Source organism: Condylura cristata, unplaced genomic scaffold, assembly GCF_000260355.1.
Source record: "Condylura cristata isolate star-nosed mole 26May11 unplaced genomic scaffold, ConCri1.0 scaffold00014, whole genome shotgun sequence".
In the NCBI taxonomy this organism is placed as follows: domain Eukaryota; kingdom Metazoa; phylum Chordata; class Mammalia; order Eulipotyphla; family Talpidae; genus Condylura; species Condylura cristata.
In genome coordinates this window covers 39,316,861-39,337,592 of record NW_004567115.1, presented here as the reverse complement: position 1 = coordinate 39,337,592, position 20,732 = coordinate 39,316,861, and the positions used below count along the sequence as shown (strand labels likewise).

The 20,732-nt window shown below is 39.7% G+C and overlaps 1 protein-coding gene across 1 annotated transcript in view; it reads right to left on the bottom strand.

Annotated features, from left to right (window-relative positions):
- KLHL2 (kelch-like family member 2) overlaps window positions 1-16,743 on the bottom strand; it is a 75,811-nt gene extending 59,068 nt beyond the window's left edge. The window contains exons 1-3 of the mRNA XM_012724913.1: window positions 16,727-16,743; window positions 11,290-11,415; window positions 1,422-1,528 (exon numbers count right to left, since the gene is read on the bottom strand). Of these exons, the coding sequence (XP_012580367.1) occupies window positions 1,422-1,528; window positions 11,290-11,327 (145 nt within the window). The 5' untranslated portion in view covers window positions 11,328-11,415; window positions 16,727-16,743. The remainder of the gene's footprint in view (window positions 1-1,421; window positions 1,529-11,289; window positions 11,416-16,726) is intronic.
- Window positions 16,744-20,732: the final 3,989 nt, after the last annotated feature.

Below are 20,732 nucleotides of genomic sequence, written 5' to 3'. Positions count from 1 at the left end.
GCCTCTCACTGCCCTTGAGCCTCTGGCCTGTACCCCAGTTCTGTATGTACAAATAAATAAATCTTTAAAAAAAAAAAAAAACAGAGTAACAAGAGTTGGCAAGGATGTAAATAAAAGGGAACCCATACACAATGCTGGTAGGAATGTAAAATGATGCAGGTTTTAAAAAGTTCTATATAAACTTATCATGTAACCCAGCAATTCTATTGCTAGGTGTCTAACCCCATGAGATATGAAAATGTATGTCCACATAAGGAATTGCGCATTAATGTTCACAGCAGTATTACTCTTCAGTGCGAACTGGAGATACCCCAACTGCCCATCAACTGGAGGAAATTCAAATGTGTTTGATCCATACAATGGTATTTAGTAATAAAAAGGTACACTGACACATGCGTTGACATGGATGAACCTCAAAAACATGTAGTAATAAAAATATTCTAATGCTTACTCTGTTTTTGTATGCTCTAGAGTAGCTAACAAAATGTTAGGCATTTAATAGTTTCTGAAATCTGAATAGCATTGTTAGTTGTGCTTTTTGGTATAACTACACTTGTATTTGCAAGTATTTCTGTATGTTTTACTAATAGTATAAGATTATAAACTCACTACAGAAGAGTTAATAATTTCATCTCTGTATTTAAATTTTTTTTAAAGATTTATTTATTTATTCATATAGAACTAGGGTACAGGCCAGAGGTGTAGGGGAGGTGAGAGGATTCACCAGAGACAGAGTGGGGAGCAGAACCGGCAGATAGATAAGAACACTGCTGAGAGGAGCAGTGGGCGGGTCAGGAGAGGTCTGACCTCCGGGGTGGGGATCAAACTCATGCTAAAGTGACTTAACTTCTTAGTACTGTGCCACCAGGGAGGGCTCTCTGTATTTAAATTTTAAGAATGAGGGTAAGAACTTCAGATGTGGCAGATGTAAACCACTTTTTTCCCTTAAGTACTAAAATTATGCCAGAGTAAAATCTAAGTTTATGAATGAATAAACCACCTATTTTCTATTTCCAAATCAAATGACATTAAGTAAACATCCCTATGTTCACTGTAAACTCTGCATGAAGCAAATATGAAAATCACTTATACAATACTTAAAGGACTTTACTTTTGCCAAAGTAATAAAGTGCCACAAGCGGTAGCTGTAAGTGACAAGAAGGCAAAGTGGGCCAGTATCTGTAAATATGAATGTAAAGGGAGCAAACAGAGGACAAAATTGTATGTGTATTAATAACATCCACATACATACCACATAACAATAAAAAACAAAAATGATGTGGGATTTGGAGCAAAGCAGCAGTGTTTTATTCAATTACAAATTTTCAGAAAAGTAAAATGTTAAAAGCAAAGAAAACATGGAAAGCAAAGCTTCGTTCTATATACATTCTGAAAATACCCAAAACTAAAATAGTCCATACCTGTAAACATGGCGTGAAAGTAAGGACTACAGGCAGCCAGTACCACTCTATGTGCAGAGATTTCCATGTCTTCTGCCACAATTGTGACATCGCACAGCAAATTTTGACTGTACACAGGACAGAAAAAAAATTTAATACTACTACTAATAAACGTTATTCAATTCAAAAATTTAATAATACAGATAATATATTCAATTCAAAAATATCACAGCAAAAGCCCACTTTTCTGCAGCAGAGATTAACAAATGCCATCAGGGTTCCCAAACATGAAGTACACAGAAAATACCTGGCAAAGTACATACAAAATAGTTGTGACAAAGCCTAACATGTCATGGACCCTCAGTTCAGAAGGTCCACGAATTTAAAAGAGAAATCGTTCCAAACTTGATTACTGATTCCTCAACCTACAGGAAATTACTGGCAGCAAATCACTGATAAGATGTGTGAGCGATCAGTGAATTAACAACAGCATCCAAGGAAGTGGTTCAGCCAACTGCAGCAACAAGGATGGAGCTGGAATTACGCTAGCCGAAATCAGCCAGAAGGAAAAGGTAAAGAGCGATGGACTCGCTCACACGTGGAGTATAGGAAACCAAACAAAAGCTCAGGAAAAAAAGTCAAAACGAGCAGCTGACCATAGAACTGAGGCAGACAGCGGAGGAGGGGCTGGGGGTGGGGGGCAAACCAGGGGAGCACAGGGGCAAACCCCTGAACACAGGGGTACAGTGATGGTGCATGGGTGGCACAGCGGTAGGAGAACTATGGGGACAGTAGTGGCAGAAGGGGAAAAATTTCAACAGATAAAAGTGGCAGGTGGCTGTCTGACATTAGGAAGAAGACAAAGTAAAACACATGTAAAATACTAAATTGGGTGAAGGGACCAAGATATGTATGTACATTCATAATTACGCTGGGTCATCAGGCAAAAGTAAAATTATAGTCAATGGCACTGGCTGTTCAAAAGGTATTTAAACATTTGAAGTTAAGCTAATAAAAACACTTTACCACGGTAGTGAACTCATTCCTTGACATCAGAATATTACCAGAATGTTATCAGAATATTTAAAAACAATCTGTTACCTGAAAACAATCCACTATTTAGTAAATATAATTATATCTCTAATTCTAAGTTATCTAGTTTAATTCATTCAAAAACATGTGATAAGCACTTTTTATTTTTTGTAAAAACTGCTAGATGAGACTTCAGTTTTTTAGAATGTCACAGAATGCCTTTTCAGTTAAAAAAAAAAAAAAAAAAGTGCTGGCCCTCCCTGGTGGCGCAGCAGGTTAAAGCACAACACTGAGAAGCTAAAGCCACTTCCGCATGAGTTCGACCCCCACCTGCCCCGGAGGTGACAACATGGCATGGCAGACCTCTCCTGACCCGCCCGCTGCTCCCCTCAGCAGTGTACTTCGTCCATCTACCTTTTCTGCTCCCCACTCTTGTCTCTGGTGAAGCCTCTCACCGCCCCTGAGCCTCTGGCCTGTACCCCAGTTCTGTATGCACAAATAAATATTTAATTCTTTTTTAAAAAAAAGTGCTGACAACACTAATATCCAAATAAGCAAGAGACTTGAACTCTAAACCCCATCTTGCTGGTAGGCGTGTCAAGATCCACTGAATCACAGTGACTGAAGCCGGCGAAGAACAACAAAAGCTGTTGCTCACCTCATAGAGCCCAGCTCTGAATTTCTTGTGCATGTAGCCCACCTGGGTCTCCCTTGGCACTGTCCTCCACTGCTCCATTTCTGGTAAGTGTTGCTGCTTACCACCCTCAATGTTCTAGGCACTTACAAGCAACATGTTCCCACAAGCTTAACCATGGTTTCCACTTTCCTACACTGTATACAAACTCGTTTCTGTGGTGGTCACATCAAAATCCACTGGCATTTATTTGCCCTCTGGTCTCAGATCAACTCTAAGGGGGAGTAAGTGGCCCCAGTGATGACTACACCCCAGGATCTCCCTGTACGCCCTGTAGCAAGAAGCAGGGCTCCTGGGCGGTGCCCATGGACGGCTCACGACGCCCTATGAGGCATCAGGCCAGTAGAGCCAGAATAGGTGACACAATGTCACTAACTTGCATTGCACCAGATCAGCGACAAAAATTTACAAAGTCAGTTTTAGGCTATAAAACCACTCTGGAATTCTACAAATTCTAGCTTTATAAATAACCAGGATGGGAAAGTCAGTTGTCAGGATCATACTATGCAAGAGCTTGACCTGCATATGCATGTGTGACTGTGATTTTTTAGCCCAAAATGTATAGCTGAGGAAGCCAAAGTGAAAGATGAACAACCAGGCAAAAGTCCCCACTAGTGCAACGCAAGGATCCGAATCCCTAATCTGGCTCCAAAGTCATTACACAAAGCCACCTGTAGTTTTAAGATTTGTCAGCACTTGACTAAAGCAAGAAATATAAAGTATAACTTATTAAATAATGCCAGTTAAACTTTCAACGTATTATCTACTATAAACTATTGCTGACATCTATAATCATTTATTAAATGTCTGACTTTAGTGATGTTTTAGCATTAGTTAGAACACTTAGGAAAAAATAAAACAAAATTGATTCACTTGTAAAAACAAAGTACTGCAAGATCATCTCTGCCCTGAAGGAGACTAGGAGAGGGAACAGAAAATGCAAGGATTACAGGAACACGTGCGAGCACCATAGTAAGGATGTCATGGGAACAGGGAGCATCCGAGGCAGACTGGGGTCAGAAAAGGCTTCCTGCAGCTACTGACCTTCAGCTGACTTCTAAAAACAAGTAAGAGTGGCTGGATGGAGGAGGAGAACTCCAGAGAGAACAGCATGTGCCGCTGTGCAGAGACCTGAAGCAGCAGGGCACAATGGGGAACTGCTGGGTAAGAACAGAGAGAGAAGGAGGGATGAAGGGGGATCCAGCAAAGTCACACAGTCTCTCAAGAACAAGGCCATCCAGGGCTACGGTGACCAGGGAAACCAGACACACTCAACCCGAGTCAAGTGCACCTTAATGCGGATTTCCCTTCTGTCAGTCATCCTCAGTGCTCTGGTTTCAAGATGGAACTTAAGTGGGATTACACTTGAACACCTCAAAAATCACATAATTAATTACATTCGGTTTCAATTACAATTACTACTGATGCAAACCACCTAACATAACACCTGCTGATTGTCACTTACACAATTAAATTGGCCTTGTTGGCTGAATAGCTGATGTTAACTAGTAATGCCGCCCAGGTCGTATACAGCTACCTCCTGGACTAGGTCACAAGGAACCTAAGGGCCACATAAGAAAGTCGAGGACATGTTTGGTTTTGGTGTTCAATATTTTAATCTGTCTCTAGCAATAACACATTTTAAAACAGCACTCACAGACAAGAGATACCTGACCAACCTTTTTATCTTTCATCCAATGAATCTGTGTGTATACCGAGTCTGGTCCTCATCTCTTTTCAAATATTCACATTCACCAGAGGTTAGGTGAGTTTTGGGTAAGGAAGAGGGTAAAATGAAAATAACTGGCAATAAAAGTAAGAGAAACTTGTTTTTGCAGTCTATACCCAGTTTTGGATGGTGAGTTTTTGAGTTTATGTCCCTATTATTTGAAATTTAAGGAAGGAATGAATTGTCGAATGAAAAAATTTCAGAATAGCAGAATCAATACAATTGCTATTTATCAAAAGTTGCATTTATTCCCTCATTCTTCAAATACCCAGAGTGCTTCTGGGCACCAAGCACTATGCCAAAGTAACATCATCAATAAGATAATGTTCATGACAGCAGGAGGCTTATAGCTGAGTAGGGGAAATGCAGAAGCTAACAGATAATTACAAAATAAATTCATGCCTACTAAGATGGTCAAGAACAGGGTATCTGGGAATACATACCTTACAGGAAAACTTTGAAAAGTCACTTCTAAGTTCAAATGTGGAGAAGAACAGAAGTTACATGCCTTATGAAGAACTCAAATGGTGTGGGAAAAAGAACCATTCACCATCTCCTAAGTGAAACTTCATGCAAACAGGTCCTTCCCAGGACTGCTGTGAAAAAGAATGAAGCAGACCTGCTCATACCAGTACACTCTCCGGTGTTCTGATGGAATAGGAATGAGTTCCTAAGACTAGAAACACCTATCTCTATTGCGTCTATGTCTCCTCCAAGTCAAGGTTGCCATCAGGCTCTGAGATATCAAAATAACTAGTAGTCCCATAAATAAGAATTTATTTTCTACTGGAAGTACGGGTGGTGGGGAGATTAATGCCAACCTGTCTGTCTTTCATCCTCAAGTGCCAGAGAAATCTGTAGATGCTTCCTGCAACGTGAAGCAGAATCACAATAACAAAAAAGATGCCAGGCTGGTAGCTTGCACCATGAGCCAGAGTCCACTACACCCCAGGAATGCATGCAAAGTCATGCAGGGAACAGAAGGACAAAGAAGTTCAAGGAAGGCAAAAGAAGTTCAGAAGCTGAGAAAATTAAAAACTGGTCAGGAAGCTGGGGTGAGCCAGGGGTGTTCATTAGGCCTGCGTCACTGCATGTTAGCTCCCCCGCAGGAGGGAAGGAGGGTGGGAGCCAAGCTGTTCTAAAGGTGAAAGGCTTCCTGATTGCTGACTTAAATTAGTCATATTTAACTAAGCCTCCTGTAACTGACAGCACTGCTGACTAGCCCTCCATGACAAGTGTCACTGCTGTCTTCCTTGTCTTCTTAAAATCACGGTAGTTTGAATTGAATCTCTGTTAAGTATAGGGGAAACCTAGATGTTGAACTTAGTAAAATGCACCACCACAGTTAGGAGTCCTGAAAAATAGCACAGCCCTCTCAACAGATCTGCACCTACCACGATTTTAAGCAGGAAGCAGTGACAGTCAACTTGGAAAGTTATAGCAATAGCTACGAGTAATAAAGGGTCCCAGAATAGAGAATCTATCATTCCTTTCCAATAGAATTGAGACAGCAAAATGAGAGTGAAGATAACAAAACAGTCATAAGAAGTCATTGAGGAAGGCATGTTACTGAATGTCTGCAGGGAAGGGAAGGTAACATCTCCAGATCTGAGGGGCTTGAAGGAAAACACAGTTTAGAAAATGAAAAAAAAAAAAAATAGTTGAAGTGAAATGAAAGACATTATTAGAGACAGAGTAAAGACGGTCGGAAGAGGATACATTAGAGAATGAGGAAGTTAAAGGGCTTCAGAGGGCAAACAGCACCAGAGGCAAGTTTCTGAGCGTGCGGATGAAATGCCTGATGATTTGTACATGGTGCAAAATGCAAATACGGTGAAAACTAAGTATGTTCAAAGGAAGCTTCCTCATGACTCTGTTTTTTGTTTTGTTTTTTACCTCAGTGAGATTGCCTCATTTCTGATTTAAGAGGAGACTCGGAAGGTGAAGTCTGAAGCGGCACAGAATCACACAGTGGGAGTTCAGCAATGGAGATGAGGGAGCAGAGACTAGGCTAGTAAATTCATTTACTACTATCCATCCTTCCCACTTTATGGAATGTCTAGTATTTCTGTCCATGCTCAATAAACGCCACTTAAGGAGAAATCAATCACACGTGCTAAAGTGTAGTTAACCACTTAAAAGAGACTGTAAACTTGAAAAGGCCTCTAAATGAACTTAAATAAACAAGTCTGCTTGATTTGGGGGTACTTCTCAAATGCTTCATCCTTCAGGAAGGTTCTATCTTCTTATTCCAGTACAACATGAAAAGAACCTGACAATGTTTTACAACAGGGGGAGAAAAATACACACACACACACACAGAGGAGTGATTTTTCAAAAATTCACATCCTATGTTATTTACTAAAATTTCTATTAAAAACAGTGATAGAAAACTATGAGAATGGCAGAATCATTAAGTTTGTTTAATTCACTTTCCATCTAAGCAACAAAGTACAAAAAACCAAAGAGCAGTAATTCAAAATTTTCATAGAGGCACAAACTAATTTACACCTAGCATAGAGCTGAGTTTGCTGTCTAAAAGTTCAGGGGGGAAATACAGCAAGTGCCACTGAAGAAAAAACTGCTATTGTAATGGAACAATTAAATATTTATGGCTTCTGTCTGATGTACAGGTGAATATCTGAATTGTTTCATATAATTTATCCTTAGTAAAAACTTTCAACTCCAAAATATAACTTAAGGGTCAAATTATCTTCCTTCTAAACCTTCATTCCTCACTGTAATTTGAATTTTTTGATTGTCTCAAGAAGTTCACAATTTCTTAATTCTTCTTAAAATTTGTGTCTGGGACTTCATATGCTTGTCTCCTCCACGGACCCAATACAGCACAAAATAAGCACTATGTAAAGATCTACTGGTTGGACTCCAAAAATGTTAATGTTTTGAAAAACTCCTCCCCCTGCCAACCCATGCGTGGGAAATTTAAAGGGCTGATTTTCCCACTAGCAGAGTGTTGCAGAACTAGACCTTTTACAACACTGCCAGATTGTTCCTCCAACATCATGAATCTCACTATACTATCTCCTTTCTCAAAAACCTGCACTGATTCCCACTGCCCACAGGATTAATCCAAATTCATCATACTACTGAAACCTGCCACAGTTCCATCTTTCTTTCACTTCCTGACCTCACATGCACAGACTCACCAGCGTGAACTCATGGCTCCTAACCCAGCATACTCTGTCCCCTCGCTGGCCTCTGGAACTAGCCAGAAGCTGTCTTACCTCTCCCAAGCTTTGTGTGAATCCTACCGCACTAAAGACCGAGCTGCAACCACCTCTGCTGGCAAGGATTTCTGTGAGAATCCTTTCCAGTTTCCACATCTTATACATAACCTTCTACCTCATCCTTTCTCTGCACATTTCCTGCAGACCTTGGACACTCCAAAAGCATGGGCCAAGTCTGAAATTGTTTTTTTGGCCCCATGGAGCCCTTTTGGGCATGTAGCTGATTTCTAAGGAGAACCAGGTGCTTACAAATGCTTATTGAATATTGTTTAGAAGTGACAAATAATTTTAAGCTGTTCAAGTTTAAGATTGGGCTGGGAAACAGCTCTACCTGGGCCTATTATCTAAAAACAACAATAAAAAAAAAAGTTTAAAGAAAGTGTCACATTCCTCTTACATAAACAAGTTAAAATATATAACTTAAACCTTAAACTCTTGTTCTCCCATCCCTACCCCATCACACCTTACACTGACTACAGTTAGATGAAAAGTGACTTCTATTCCTACAATTACACTTTGATCAGCTAAAATGTCATAAAAATGTTCTAGTGTACTAGAGAGGTGAGTCCAAGAGCAGGGTGGTGAGAACAAGGAAGTTCTCCCTTCCCAGAAGTCAGGAAAACACTCTCAACTGCCCTTTTCTGGCAGCAGGAAGCTGATGCAAGGACAGGAAACTAAATGACTTTCAGCTGGACAAGAAACAGACGTCTTCAGATTTTTTTTTTTTTAACTCAAATTGGCTATAAGGATAAGAAAAAACAGAATCGCATTAAAAATAAAACCTCATAAAGCAAACAAAAAATGATTCTGAAGAACTTCGCAGACAGTTCATATTTTTTAAAACACTATTGGCTGGTGGCTTCACTACAGCAAACCTGCTTATGGATGCTCGCCAGCCACCCAAAGGCCATTCTTCTGAAAATCAGCACAAGGACCAGCCTAGTGACATGCTACCTCCTGGCAGTGATGCAATGCAACAAAGGTACTATTTCAAAGCTATACAGTTCACACCCCAAGCCACAGACATTAATTAGGGCTACAGCCAAGTACCCCAGGGTAAATCAAGGGGTACCCCATGAAAAGAGCAGTTGAGGAAAACAAGGTCTCAGAAGCTCAGAATGTCAGAGCGGCAACATCTCAAACTCCAGCCCATCCACTCCTTCTACTTTAGGGCTAAGGTATAAAGAAGCAAAATGACAGGCCATTGGCCAGTTTGTCCCCAAACCTGGGCCATAAGCTTGAGGGAAAGGAGTTCCAAGTGTCCCCCCTCCCTGCAGTCTAGGGAGTCCTGCCTGTGTCACCACAGACCCACGCCCAGCCCCCAAGAAAGGCCCGAGTTAGACACCCCACAGGAATGGGGCAGAACATGTGAACAGGCTTATTGGAAGTCAGTCTGTCTAGACTTTTCAAAGACAAAGAAAAGCCATTAAAGATCTCAGACTTAAAATAACCAGACTCTTTCTTCCTTTTCCTGTCTGTTCCACTTAGTAACCACTGCATTTTACATTCTAATAACTACTGTTGCGAGGGGATTAAAAACTGAACCGGCGTCCTCCCCACCCCGCTGTTTCCACCAGACTGGCAGGATTATACTGGCTATACATTCTCCCCCACGAATAAATGAACACCCACTTACTGAAAATGTTGTGAGATCAGGGCTAGGAAGTAAATCAAATATCCAACATGCAGTTTATTGTTCTCTCATCCCTGTACAATCTACTCTCCAACCCCTAAGTAGTGTGTTCTCTTTAAAATATAAAGCTGATCATGTCATATCTCTGCTTAAAACTTGCCAATAGCTTCCTCCCTGACAACTCCAGATAAAGACCAAAGTTAAAACCCAAGGCACCAAACGCACCCTCACTCCCCACTCAGCCTCCTCTCCTGACCTGAAGGCCATCTCCTGGCTGTCAGCAAACCCTCAGGTCCTCCAAGAAGGCCAGTGGTGAGGCCCAAGACCTGCTCACTACCATTCCAGGTCTGACTTCACCTGGTCTCTATTTTCCATTTCAGATCTCAGCACAAGTACTTCTCTCTTCTCAGGAAGCCTCCCTAACCAACGCTAGTCACCTTCACAGCACCAGGTGGCCACCCTTTGTAGTGCTGACTGCCATTAAGATTTACTGTGAGTTATCATGTGTGACTGACTCTTGGATTAATCTGGTGTCCTGCACCAGCCTTGGTCCCATATTTGGTTTCACTCCCAGTGTATGCCCAGCACCCAGCTGGTGAGTATTTATTGAATCTTTAGTTTAAATAAAGACACAAACAAATGATGGGCCTAAAGGGTAGGCTTTTGAGGAAGACAGAGCATAGAAGTTATGAAAAAGTTTGTCATTCCCTTCTTGTTAGTCCAAGCTTTCAAATACATGTAGAGTATTTTCACAAAGTGAATTATGGGGGGAGAATACATGTCTTCAACAAAATAGAAAGAAAATAAAGCCAACACCAGCAATACATGCATTAATCTTTCAATTAAAAATGAAGATATTCATTTTCAAATACTTTTCATGTAGTAAGTCTCACATACTTGAGAACTACCTTAGCAATGGCAAAGCTCTACTCAAAACTACAACTATCACCACCAAAGAGTTATATTTCTCTCTTAAGTTTTCTTTCCATATTCTATGAGTTGAGAAGTTTGAAAACATAAACTAGTGTTGTCCAATAGAAAGGCAAAGTCACAATTTTCTAGCAAGCATAGTGAAACATCAAAACAAGTGAAACTAGTTTCAATAACATACTCTATTCAACCCCAGTGATAAATATATCATCATTTCAAAAGGTAATCAGTATTTTTAAATGTATTCATATATAAGAAAATTAAATTAAATGCATTAAAATGTATTCATAAAACTTTACAGGTGCTGATTAAAATAAAATTAATATATTATTAATTAAACTGAAAATATATTAAAGCTTTTTTGGTGATAAGTCTTGGAAATCCATTTTGTAGCTTCCACTTATAACCTCCACATGGCTAGTCACAGGTGGCGAGTGGCCACCACACTGGGCAGAGTGGCCTAACTTACCATTCATACCTTCTTCTAAACACCTTGCAGAATGGCCTTCATATCAAGCAAAGAAGTAATGGGGGGAGGGAGGATGGAAAGGGGATATATTCAATTTTAAATAAAAAACAAAAGGAAGAGACCCGTGGTTACATAAATATTAATGTGATCATACCTTCTTAATTCATTCATGACTTTAAAAGCTTTCTTCATATGCCAAGGATTCACTGTCACTGGGCAGTGTTTTTCAGTATTATCATCTTTTGAATCGAGAGGTTTCTGATGACCCTGCTTTGTGCATCTGTACATAAAAAGGGGGGGTGGGGAGAAAACAGAAAAAGTCCTTAATAAAGAAAACTTAGTTCAGTCTGGAGAGATACAGTGATGCGCCCATCCCCATCCATTTGGAGGAAGGGTTACATGATCTCAATATAAGAAGAGACACAATTGAGAATATTTTCTGATGCCCACTATGATTTTAACCAAAAAAGTGGGTCATTACCTACCAGATGTCAAAGTTCTGTCAAAGATGAGCATAGAAAATTCAGTGAAAGTGGCTTAGCAGATACCTTCAAATGATCTTCTCTCATGGAGAGAAGATTGCTTTCACAATCTACTATAGTCATACATTATTTACAAACCAAGACAAGAAGAGGATCAGATTTTACACAAACTTCAGAGACTTAGAACCTGATATAAATTTTGCTTTCTACTTGCAAAACTATTTATCACATAAGAGAGAAAGTAATAATGTCAGCTAAATGTACTGAGTATTTACTTTATGACGGCCACTGTGCTAAGTATTTTTCTTTCATTATTTGTTTCATCTTCATAACAACTCTGTGAGCTAATTACTATTATTATCTTCATTTAACAGATGAAGAGTGAGGCAAAAAATAATTTAGGTAACATGGTAAGTGGCAGGCATACATAAGAGTGCAGTTAGTCTGACTCTCCAGCCCCTTTCACTAGTATCCAATACCACTTCCCACAGTAAGCAATGGGTAACTTACAGTTTCCTAAGCCTGTGGTTATGTTAGTTCTGCTGGGTGAATCTTTGAGATTTGAGAGTCAAAAAATAAAGTCAAAGTATCATGGAGGAGATAAGTATAATGGACAGGGGAGAACTTGTTGAAGAGAATACTGATACTCAAGAAATTTGCTTTAAAAATCATTAATTTATACAACTATAATGGGTGGATTTATGGCATGTAAATTAAACACAAATAAAATTAATAAATTTTAAAGAATTAAGGCCCTCCCTGGTGGCGCAGCAGGTTAAAGCACTGCACTGAAAGACCTAAGCCACTTCAGCATGAGTTCGATTCCCGCCTGCCCGGGAGGAGATCCACATGGCGTGGCAGACCTCTCCTGGCCCTCCCGCTGCTCCCCTCAGCAGTGTACTTCATCGATCTGCCTGTTCTGCTCCCCACTCTGTCCCTGGTGAATCCTCTCACCCTCCGCATCTCTGGCCTGTACCCCAGTTGTGTATGAATAAATAAATCTAAAAAAAAAAAAAAGAATTATGCTTGTAGCTATATCAAGAATATAAGTACTACCTATTGCTACATTTCTCTTCACACCTTTTCCGTTCCTGATCCATTTCTAAAAGGATAATTCATTTTTTAAATGTAATCCACGAATTCATTCACCAAATATTTTTGCATGCCCGTTATGAACCAACCACTATTCTAGGCACTTGGAATAAATACATCAATGAAGAAAACAAAGACCCCTGTCCTCAACAGAGCTTAAGAGTCTAATGGGAAAGGTGGTGTGGGGGAGGGACAATAAACACAGCAATGTGTAAAGGATGTGGTACATTAGGAGATAAAACAAACTATGGAAAAAAGAAAAAGGGCAGCAATATGGGGTGACGGTGACAGACTGATCCAACTTGTGTGCTCAGGGCCAGCTGATGAATATTGAGAACCGAACTGGGACCAGGAAGCAAGAGAAGGCCGTAATGGAAGAACGGTGGCAAAGGCCAGTATGTGTGTTTCCGGAACTGAGACCAGGGCTGGGTTGGGGAGAGGGGAGTGCAGGTCACGTGGGCCTGGGAGGCCACAGTAAGGACTTCGGCTTTTACCCTCAGGGAAACAGGGAAGCACTGTAGAAGAGAGTCGATCAACTCAGGTTTTCAAAGGATCACTTTAGCTGCAAGTCGTGAACAGTCTATCTGGGTCAAAGATGAAAGAGGGAAGCTATTTAGGAGAGTAGTGCAGCAGGAGAGCCGAGTAGTAGTAGCAGAGGTAGGAACAGTGTGATGTGAAGTAGCTGGGTTCTCGATATATTTTAAAGGAAGTGCCAACAAAATTTGTTGACAGAATGCCTGAAGTACCTCAAAGACAGTAGGATAAATTCAAGTTTTTGCCAAAGCAACTGAAAGGTTTAAGTTTCTATTTCAGATGGGGAAGTCTGTCCATAGAACTGGTGTGGTAGGAAGATCAGTTTTTAACCTATGTTGATTGAGAGATAGCAGACCAGGTGAAGATGTTAAAGCAGCAGATTAATACTGATCTAGAGTTGGAGAGAAGAATGTACAGGGATATAGAAATTTAGGGATTACTGATTACAAAGATTGTACCTTAATCATGAAACTGAGGTGCTTGGACATTAAGGTAACCTTCAGCATTAACCACAGAAGTTACGCCTGCTTATTTCCTAATCGTTCAGAAGCAACATCAGTTGGCACCTGACTCTTCAAGGGCTCGCATACTGTAAGTGGACATCAGTCCTGCTTCCCCAACACTTGAGCTATTTTAAAGGGGTGTTCCAAATGAATCAGTGTAAAGCACTGGCCCCAGTGGGCAAGCCCACAGCTACGACAACAGGAAGGTTAGGGGGTGTGACCTAAGGAAAAGAACTAGTTTAGTTAGTAAGTCTAGAAACCAAAAGGTAAAAGAAAATCCAGACCTGATTGGGGGGACTGGTGAAACACTTTATGAGACATTCTCATAAATGTCATTTTAGAATGTACTTTCAAAAAAAAAAGTAAGGAAAATTATGTATATGCAACCTACACTGGCTTTCTGATCATGTAACATGGAGTGTCCATATATACCATGAGTTAATGTTTATTTTCTGCTTCTGGCTTAATAACATTTTAAAAGAGAGAGAACATATCATATAGATTGGCAAAACTATCACAGAAAGCTATCCAATGTTCAGAATGAAAGGAAAAGCACTTTTGCTCTGGAAAGAGTATCTTTCCACAGGTGTACCTGCTTAAGAAATTAAGAACTGGGCCCTCCCTGGTGAGCACTATAAGCTATCTGTAACCTCTTCAGTGCGAATTCAATCCCCAGCCCTGGAGGTGACCCAGATGGCGCGGCAGACCTCTCCTGACCCGCCCGCTGCCCCCCTCAGCAGTGTACTTCGTTGATCTGCCTGTTCTGTTCCTGGTGAATCCTCTTACTACCCCTGCACCTCTGGCCTGTACCCCAGTTCTGTAGCATAAATAAATAAATCTTAAAAAAAAAGAAATTAAGAATTAAAACTTCTTACATTAGAGAATTAAGAGGGCTATCATACAACCTCCATATTGGTACTTTCTTAAAAATTATTTTCAGTTGTTTTTCCTAGCATAATACAGAAACTCTGCAAAACAAAGAAAGTGTAGATGCTTTATTCAGAGGCTTTAAAGGACTAAGTCAGAAATAACACTGAGTTTTTGAAAGTGTCTCTGCACTGAGAGCCACTCACACAGTGCTCTGACACACATGTCTACATTTTCACACTGAAGTCTTGTCCATAATCTTCCATTTTATGTTACATGGTCATCCCGAAGCTGATGTGAATAGAAAGAAATAATACATCATGTCTAAGACTGTGGATGTGAAGAATGACATATACTACGAAGCAGCTAACAGGGAGGTAGAGGTTGGCCCAGTAAAAACAAAGCTAGAGGTCCCCGCTTCACTTCTGAAGCAAAGAGCTAGCCTTTGCCAGAAAAGCCTCTCATTCTGAGAGCTGTCTTCTTTAAAAGATCTGGAGGAGATATTGTCTAAAGGTTCTTTCCTTTTAAGTGTCTCCCCAACTCTCTACACTCCATAACAGACTTAAAATTAGCCAATAGCCATAGCCATCAAAAGAGTACTCTAGAACAGTCTCAAGAGCTTAGATCCCAGTAGACTGGGGTGCTATGCTTCAGATAACCCCAAAGCCTGCCTGCCTTCAATGACTGACTGGTAAAAATTCCCAACCGTGGGCACGTTGGCTTCTCAGAGAAAGTGACTTTCAAACTCTGCCTAAGAATACATTACCGACAATAACTGAATTCTTAGAGAAGAAGAAAATAACTCTAACAAGGGCAGTGTCCCCTCAAACAGTCAAGACTTCATTATCAAGAAGAAATTTAAACCTACTGTGAAAATTTTAATGACATTTTGGAAATGAGGAAGAGTTTCTTTAGATGCACATTATTTGTTTGGGAACAGAGATTTCCAGTGGACAGGTACAGAGAATGAGAATGATCCAAACAATTTTTCAACTTATACACAAGCAAACCTCTTCACGTGTCAATTCATGCAAGTTCTTTTAATAGGAGTAGGTACATCAGAATGACAACATCTCCAGCAGTAGGGGTGAAAGGGAGCTATGTATAATCCAAAAAAAAAAAAAAAAAAAACAGTGATGTAATGTGCCCACCACCCACTTACCTCCTACCCTAGGACAATCAGCTCAGATTGAGAACAAACACTCCAAAAAACTGGGTTGTTTATGTTTTTAGGTTTTTCTGGTGGAAATAATGCAATAATTCATGTGAATGATGTAGCTGCAAAATTTAGCAGGGGACAAGTCATTTTCACATACAGGACACAAACACTAGGCCCTAGATGACCACCATCACTACTCTCCCCTCTGCCTGTTCACCTCAAAAATTGCAAGACTCCTCTTCCTGCAATGAGTCACCCACAATTACTCACAAATTTCTGCCAAGTTCACATCAGCAGATGTTGTTTTCAAAGTCACCATCCATGGTATACTGCTTTGAAGTTTCTCCATTAAACTATCTTTTTTATTTTCTCTGTTGTCTTCCTAGCTAAACTTGCATTCAGAAGCCTGTTATCTTGCTAACACTGTTCCCATATGTAAGTTCAGGAGTAGAGGTTCAGTCTAACTAATACTGTAACTAATACTTGCTATGTCACTCTAAGTTTCCCAACAAAGTTCTCTCACCACCTTCATCTCACCCAAATAACCACCATATGACTTGAAGGTTGTAAAAGTAGAGAGGGCTTTCTCCACTGGGAACATGTTTGTGGCAACTGTGGTTTCAGTTTTTGTAATTAACTAAAGGCAAAGAGACATGCTCTGCAAATTTTCAAATGTTTAGAATTTAAATTTTTATTAGGTACATTGCCAGTAGATTGTAATCTATAAACAGATGGTCAGAATTGCCAAATAAATACAGCTTAAAAAAATTAACAAACCCATTGACATTTAAGAATGTAGATTAAGCTTGCAGTGTAGAGACCTGAAGAAATGAACATGAAGTACTGAATGAGATTAAAAACCTCATACTGATTCCAGTCACAGAACACTTACAGACAACAATGTAATAATGCCATGGAATCCATTAGCATAGTACCCAATATAAGTTCACTTACATTGCTGGTTTCCTAGAGCTGGAAAGGAAACATCTAGAAAAGCCAGAAACGCCCCATTTGACTAAAGGATTAGCTGTGAAAAAGCAAAGCAGTGAATCTATTAGAGGGCAGAAGAAGGGATTGCCAGTCGCCCCTTTCCCGACCTCCCTCCCACCCCACCTGGGTTGCATGGCTAAGGTTAAGCATGTGGGGAAGCACTGGCATGAGGAGGCTGTGCTGTCTGAGGTGGAGAGGTTGATGGAAGTTGGAGTATAATTGCTCTCTGATAGTAGAACAATAGAGCTGTAAAAAGCACTGCTTCAGTTCACTCAGCTCACCCTCCTCCTTTCCCTCCCACCTACATGACAAACAGAACACAATCAGGCACTTTTTGTCCCTGACAGTGACTATCACCAGGAAAGAGACCAGGGTAAAAACATGTCTTATGCAAGATCAATCTGATTTTAAAGAATGCTATCAACAATCAACAAACACTGTCAGAGTAAGGGGCTAAAACAGCGGGGGGGGGGGGGGGGCATTTCTAACATTCCCATGTCTTTTACTACTGCCATGTGTGACCTCTCTTTTACTGTTCTTCCTAACACTGCCCTTACTTGCTGGTTTGAGAGGGCAGCACTTTGACTCAGCAATTCAGTCAAGTGGCAACATGTTCTAACATCTGAGTGAAAATGCATTAGGTGAGGACCAGAGCCAGTTGAATTATAGTTATAGCTATGTCAAACTCAAGTGACCTTGGATTAGTCACTCAGCTTCAGGCTGCCCACTTATAAAATAAGGCTTTGTTATTTCACAAACATGTCCAATATGAAAATCAAAAATAATAATACCCCATCTACTTGCCCTCAGGAGCTTTATAAGCAGTCGGTTCTATAGGAATACAAAATCCAAATGTCAAAGTTCCAAGTTAAACTGAATATGGAGTTATGGATTTTACTGGCCTCTCCCATTTTTAATTACCACATTCAATCAGAAGTTACCATGGATACTACTGTTTTAGTCAAGTAGGTGAACACTGCAGATGTCCACCACATGCCCTTTACTAAAAAGGGTGAGTGATACAAAGGAGATAACACAGGAGCCTTCTCCTGTTACCACCTACCTGAGACGCACATCTGAAACCACCCAGGATGGCACAAGTCATTACACAGGTGCAATATTACAAGCTGCCAATGAGAAATACCATAGGAATGTAAAGAGGAGCTACAACTGTGTTGGAGTTAACTGGGAAGACTTTGTGAAGGAGATGGGCTACTAGTCTCAGAGAAATTCCAAGTTGTTTTGATTGGAAAAGGCTGGAGATTCTTAGCTTGTGTTCAGGCAAAGTTTAACCTGGAGGTTAAAGCATAAAACAACTTTGAACATGTAAGATATGGCTAAAATGATGGACTGCTGTGACTACCCATCGGAGATGTCATTTTACATGACTCCAGGATGTTGGGGATTCAGAATAGTACAGAAGTTGAAAAGGAGGGGAAAAATACTTAGAGTTCAAATAAGAGTAAAGGTAGAAGGAAAAATTCAGGTCAAAAATCAACTGACAAAATCTGTTCATCAGCATAGCAGCAGTAAAATGGACACCTGAAACCAAGTTCTATGTCCCTGGAAGCTGATAAGAGATAGAGGATGAGGAAAGAGAAACTAAAGACCATTTGTAAGCCTTTGATATCAGGGGCCAGAAGAACGACTACTCTATTCCAATAAAAGTGGAGATATTATGTAAACAATGTTTGTTTGAGAAAAACATTATGAACTGTTTTAGACCTGTTGAATCTGAGGTATAAGAATAGATATTCCGTAAGAAGCTCAAAATTCAAGACTTAAGCACATTAAGAGGTCACACTTAAGATACGAATGGAGCCAAATAACTTGGTGATTGAGAAGCCACGTGAAACAGAAAAAATGGCCAACCGAGAGCAGAGTACCAATTTCTCCTCTACTTGGTAAGTTTGGGAACGTAATTTAACCTTGAAAAACAAATAAGAGGCCTACATTATGAGGATGTTGACAAGATTAAAAGACATAAAGTAGGCACACTTTGCAACCTAAAAACTAGAGGAGGACACCAAGATAAAACTATGATAAAAAGGATTTACTTTTAAGGCAGTATCAATAAAATAACTGGTCAAAAAAAAGTCTGAAATGTAAAAAATAGTTTGTAACACAAAGCATACTGACCCACTCACTACAATACTTCTATATTTGTTTGTTACCAATTTCAACCATGAAGAAAAGGGCTTTTTTGGTTTGAGACAGACCCAAGCCTGGTCACAGTAGGCACTGAGTGAATACGAAGGAAAAAAACCCTTGTTATATATAATAAAATATTTGAAATTTAATAGAATTCTATAAAATACCATCTGAAAGACAACTTTTATTCTCTTTATTACCCTGAAAAGAATCTTCCAAAGACTGATCTTAAGAAAGTTCGATTGTTTTCACAAACACTCCAGGCCCAATACCAAACAGGCACAGAGGTATAAATTTATAGCCCTTTCATATAGGACACTACTACTTATTGAATGCCTACCTACCGTGTGCATTAGAATATGTCAATTAGAAACAAGAGATCTGAGGCTATTTAGGACGAGCAAAAATGATTTCCCAGCATCAGAAAATTTAAAAATTACTATATAAATGTTACCTATTTACACAATCTACTGCTCAAGCTCCAACACACCTCAAATTTTTCCTTACACTCAACATCTCCTTCATCAAAAATTGACCCATATGTCCTCTCAAACACTGTCCTGTGAGTCATTATTGCCACTAAACATCTGAAGCATCTTCGTCTATCCCTGAGGAAATCCCCTCTGACCTGAGAGATGCCCAACTTACATTCAGGACTAAACAAAACCCAGAACACATTCTTCTGAGCTACAAATATTGGGGTAACCCCAAGCAAGTTTCCAAATTCACAGTAACTGAATCTTAGAATTAGAGAGGACATCAGAGGTGATTTAATCCAAAGGAAGGCCAATGTTAGGCATCAATGAACTTTTAAACCATTTGTGATAAAATGAAGATGTTGTAAGATTTCAAAAAACCAAATTTATTCAATTTAAGGCCTATTTTTTAGTCTGAGATTATGTTCTTTGTATTGGGGGAAGAAAACTATAAAACCCTCACTTTTATTAAGAAGATGGTGATAATTAGTATAATTATTATTTTATCCATTTTTTCCCTGGCAAAACAACATAGCAATTCTACATTCGACTTTGATTTCTTTTTAATTTTACAGGTCAATGGAATTCAAAAATTGAAAAGCCTCTCCTCTAGTTCAATCAGTATTCTGTTGTCTGAATCTCTTAGGACATGATCAACAAGATGTTAATCTTAAAAACTCTAATGGCAAGAGTCTCAAATGGAAAAAACTGAAAAAAGCTTAGTTTGTGACAGAAAAGCAAAAATGTAAAATCTATAGAGAGAAAGGCAACTTGTCAAAGAGAAAACAGTTTGAAAAAAAAAAAAAAAAGCCACTACATAGGTCAAGGTAACTGTCCAGTGAGGGGCAGGTAGGGAGATGCCCCATCCTATATACCTGGATTTCCCTCAACTTCGTGATTGTAAAAATCCTTCAAAAAAGTTAGAAAAAAATAACACTGTTGAGGTCAGGACTAATCAGTTCACATTTCACTTCTTTTGCACAACTCTGCTTATTCCCTATTTTACATCTAATTTTTAGTTGTACAATATCCAGGTTTGATCAGAGGCTAACATCGCACGGTCATAATATAAGAATCGGAATCTGAATGTCACAGATATTCAAAGATGCATAAGAAACAATAAGCAGATATACAAAGTCCAATGACAAGAAATGCAAACAGACCAAGAAACTTGGCAACAAAGAATGGAAAGAGCGTAGAAGTAAACCGTAATTTCAAGGAACCTATCTTAAGGAACTAGGGAGTCTAGGCAGAGGTAACTCCATCCCTCCAAGACAAAGTGCTAAGAAACCAAGAGGAAGCAAGGTGGAATTTAAGAACTATGTCAAATTGGTTGTTAAAGA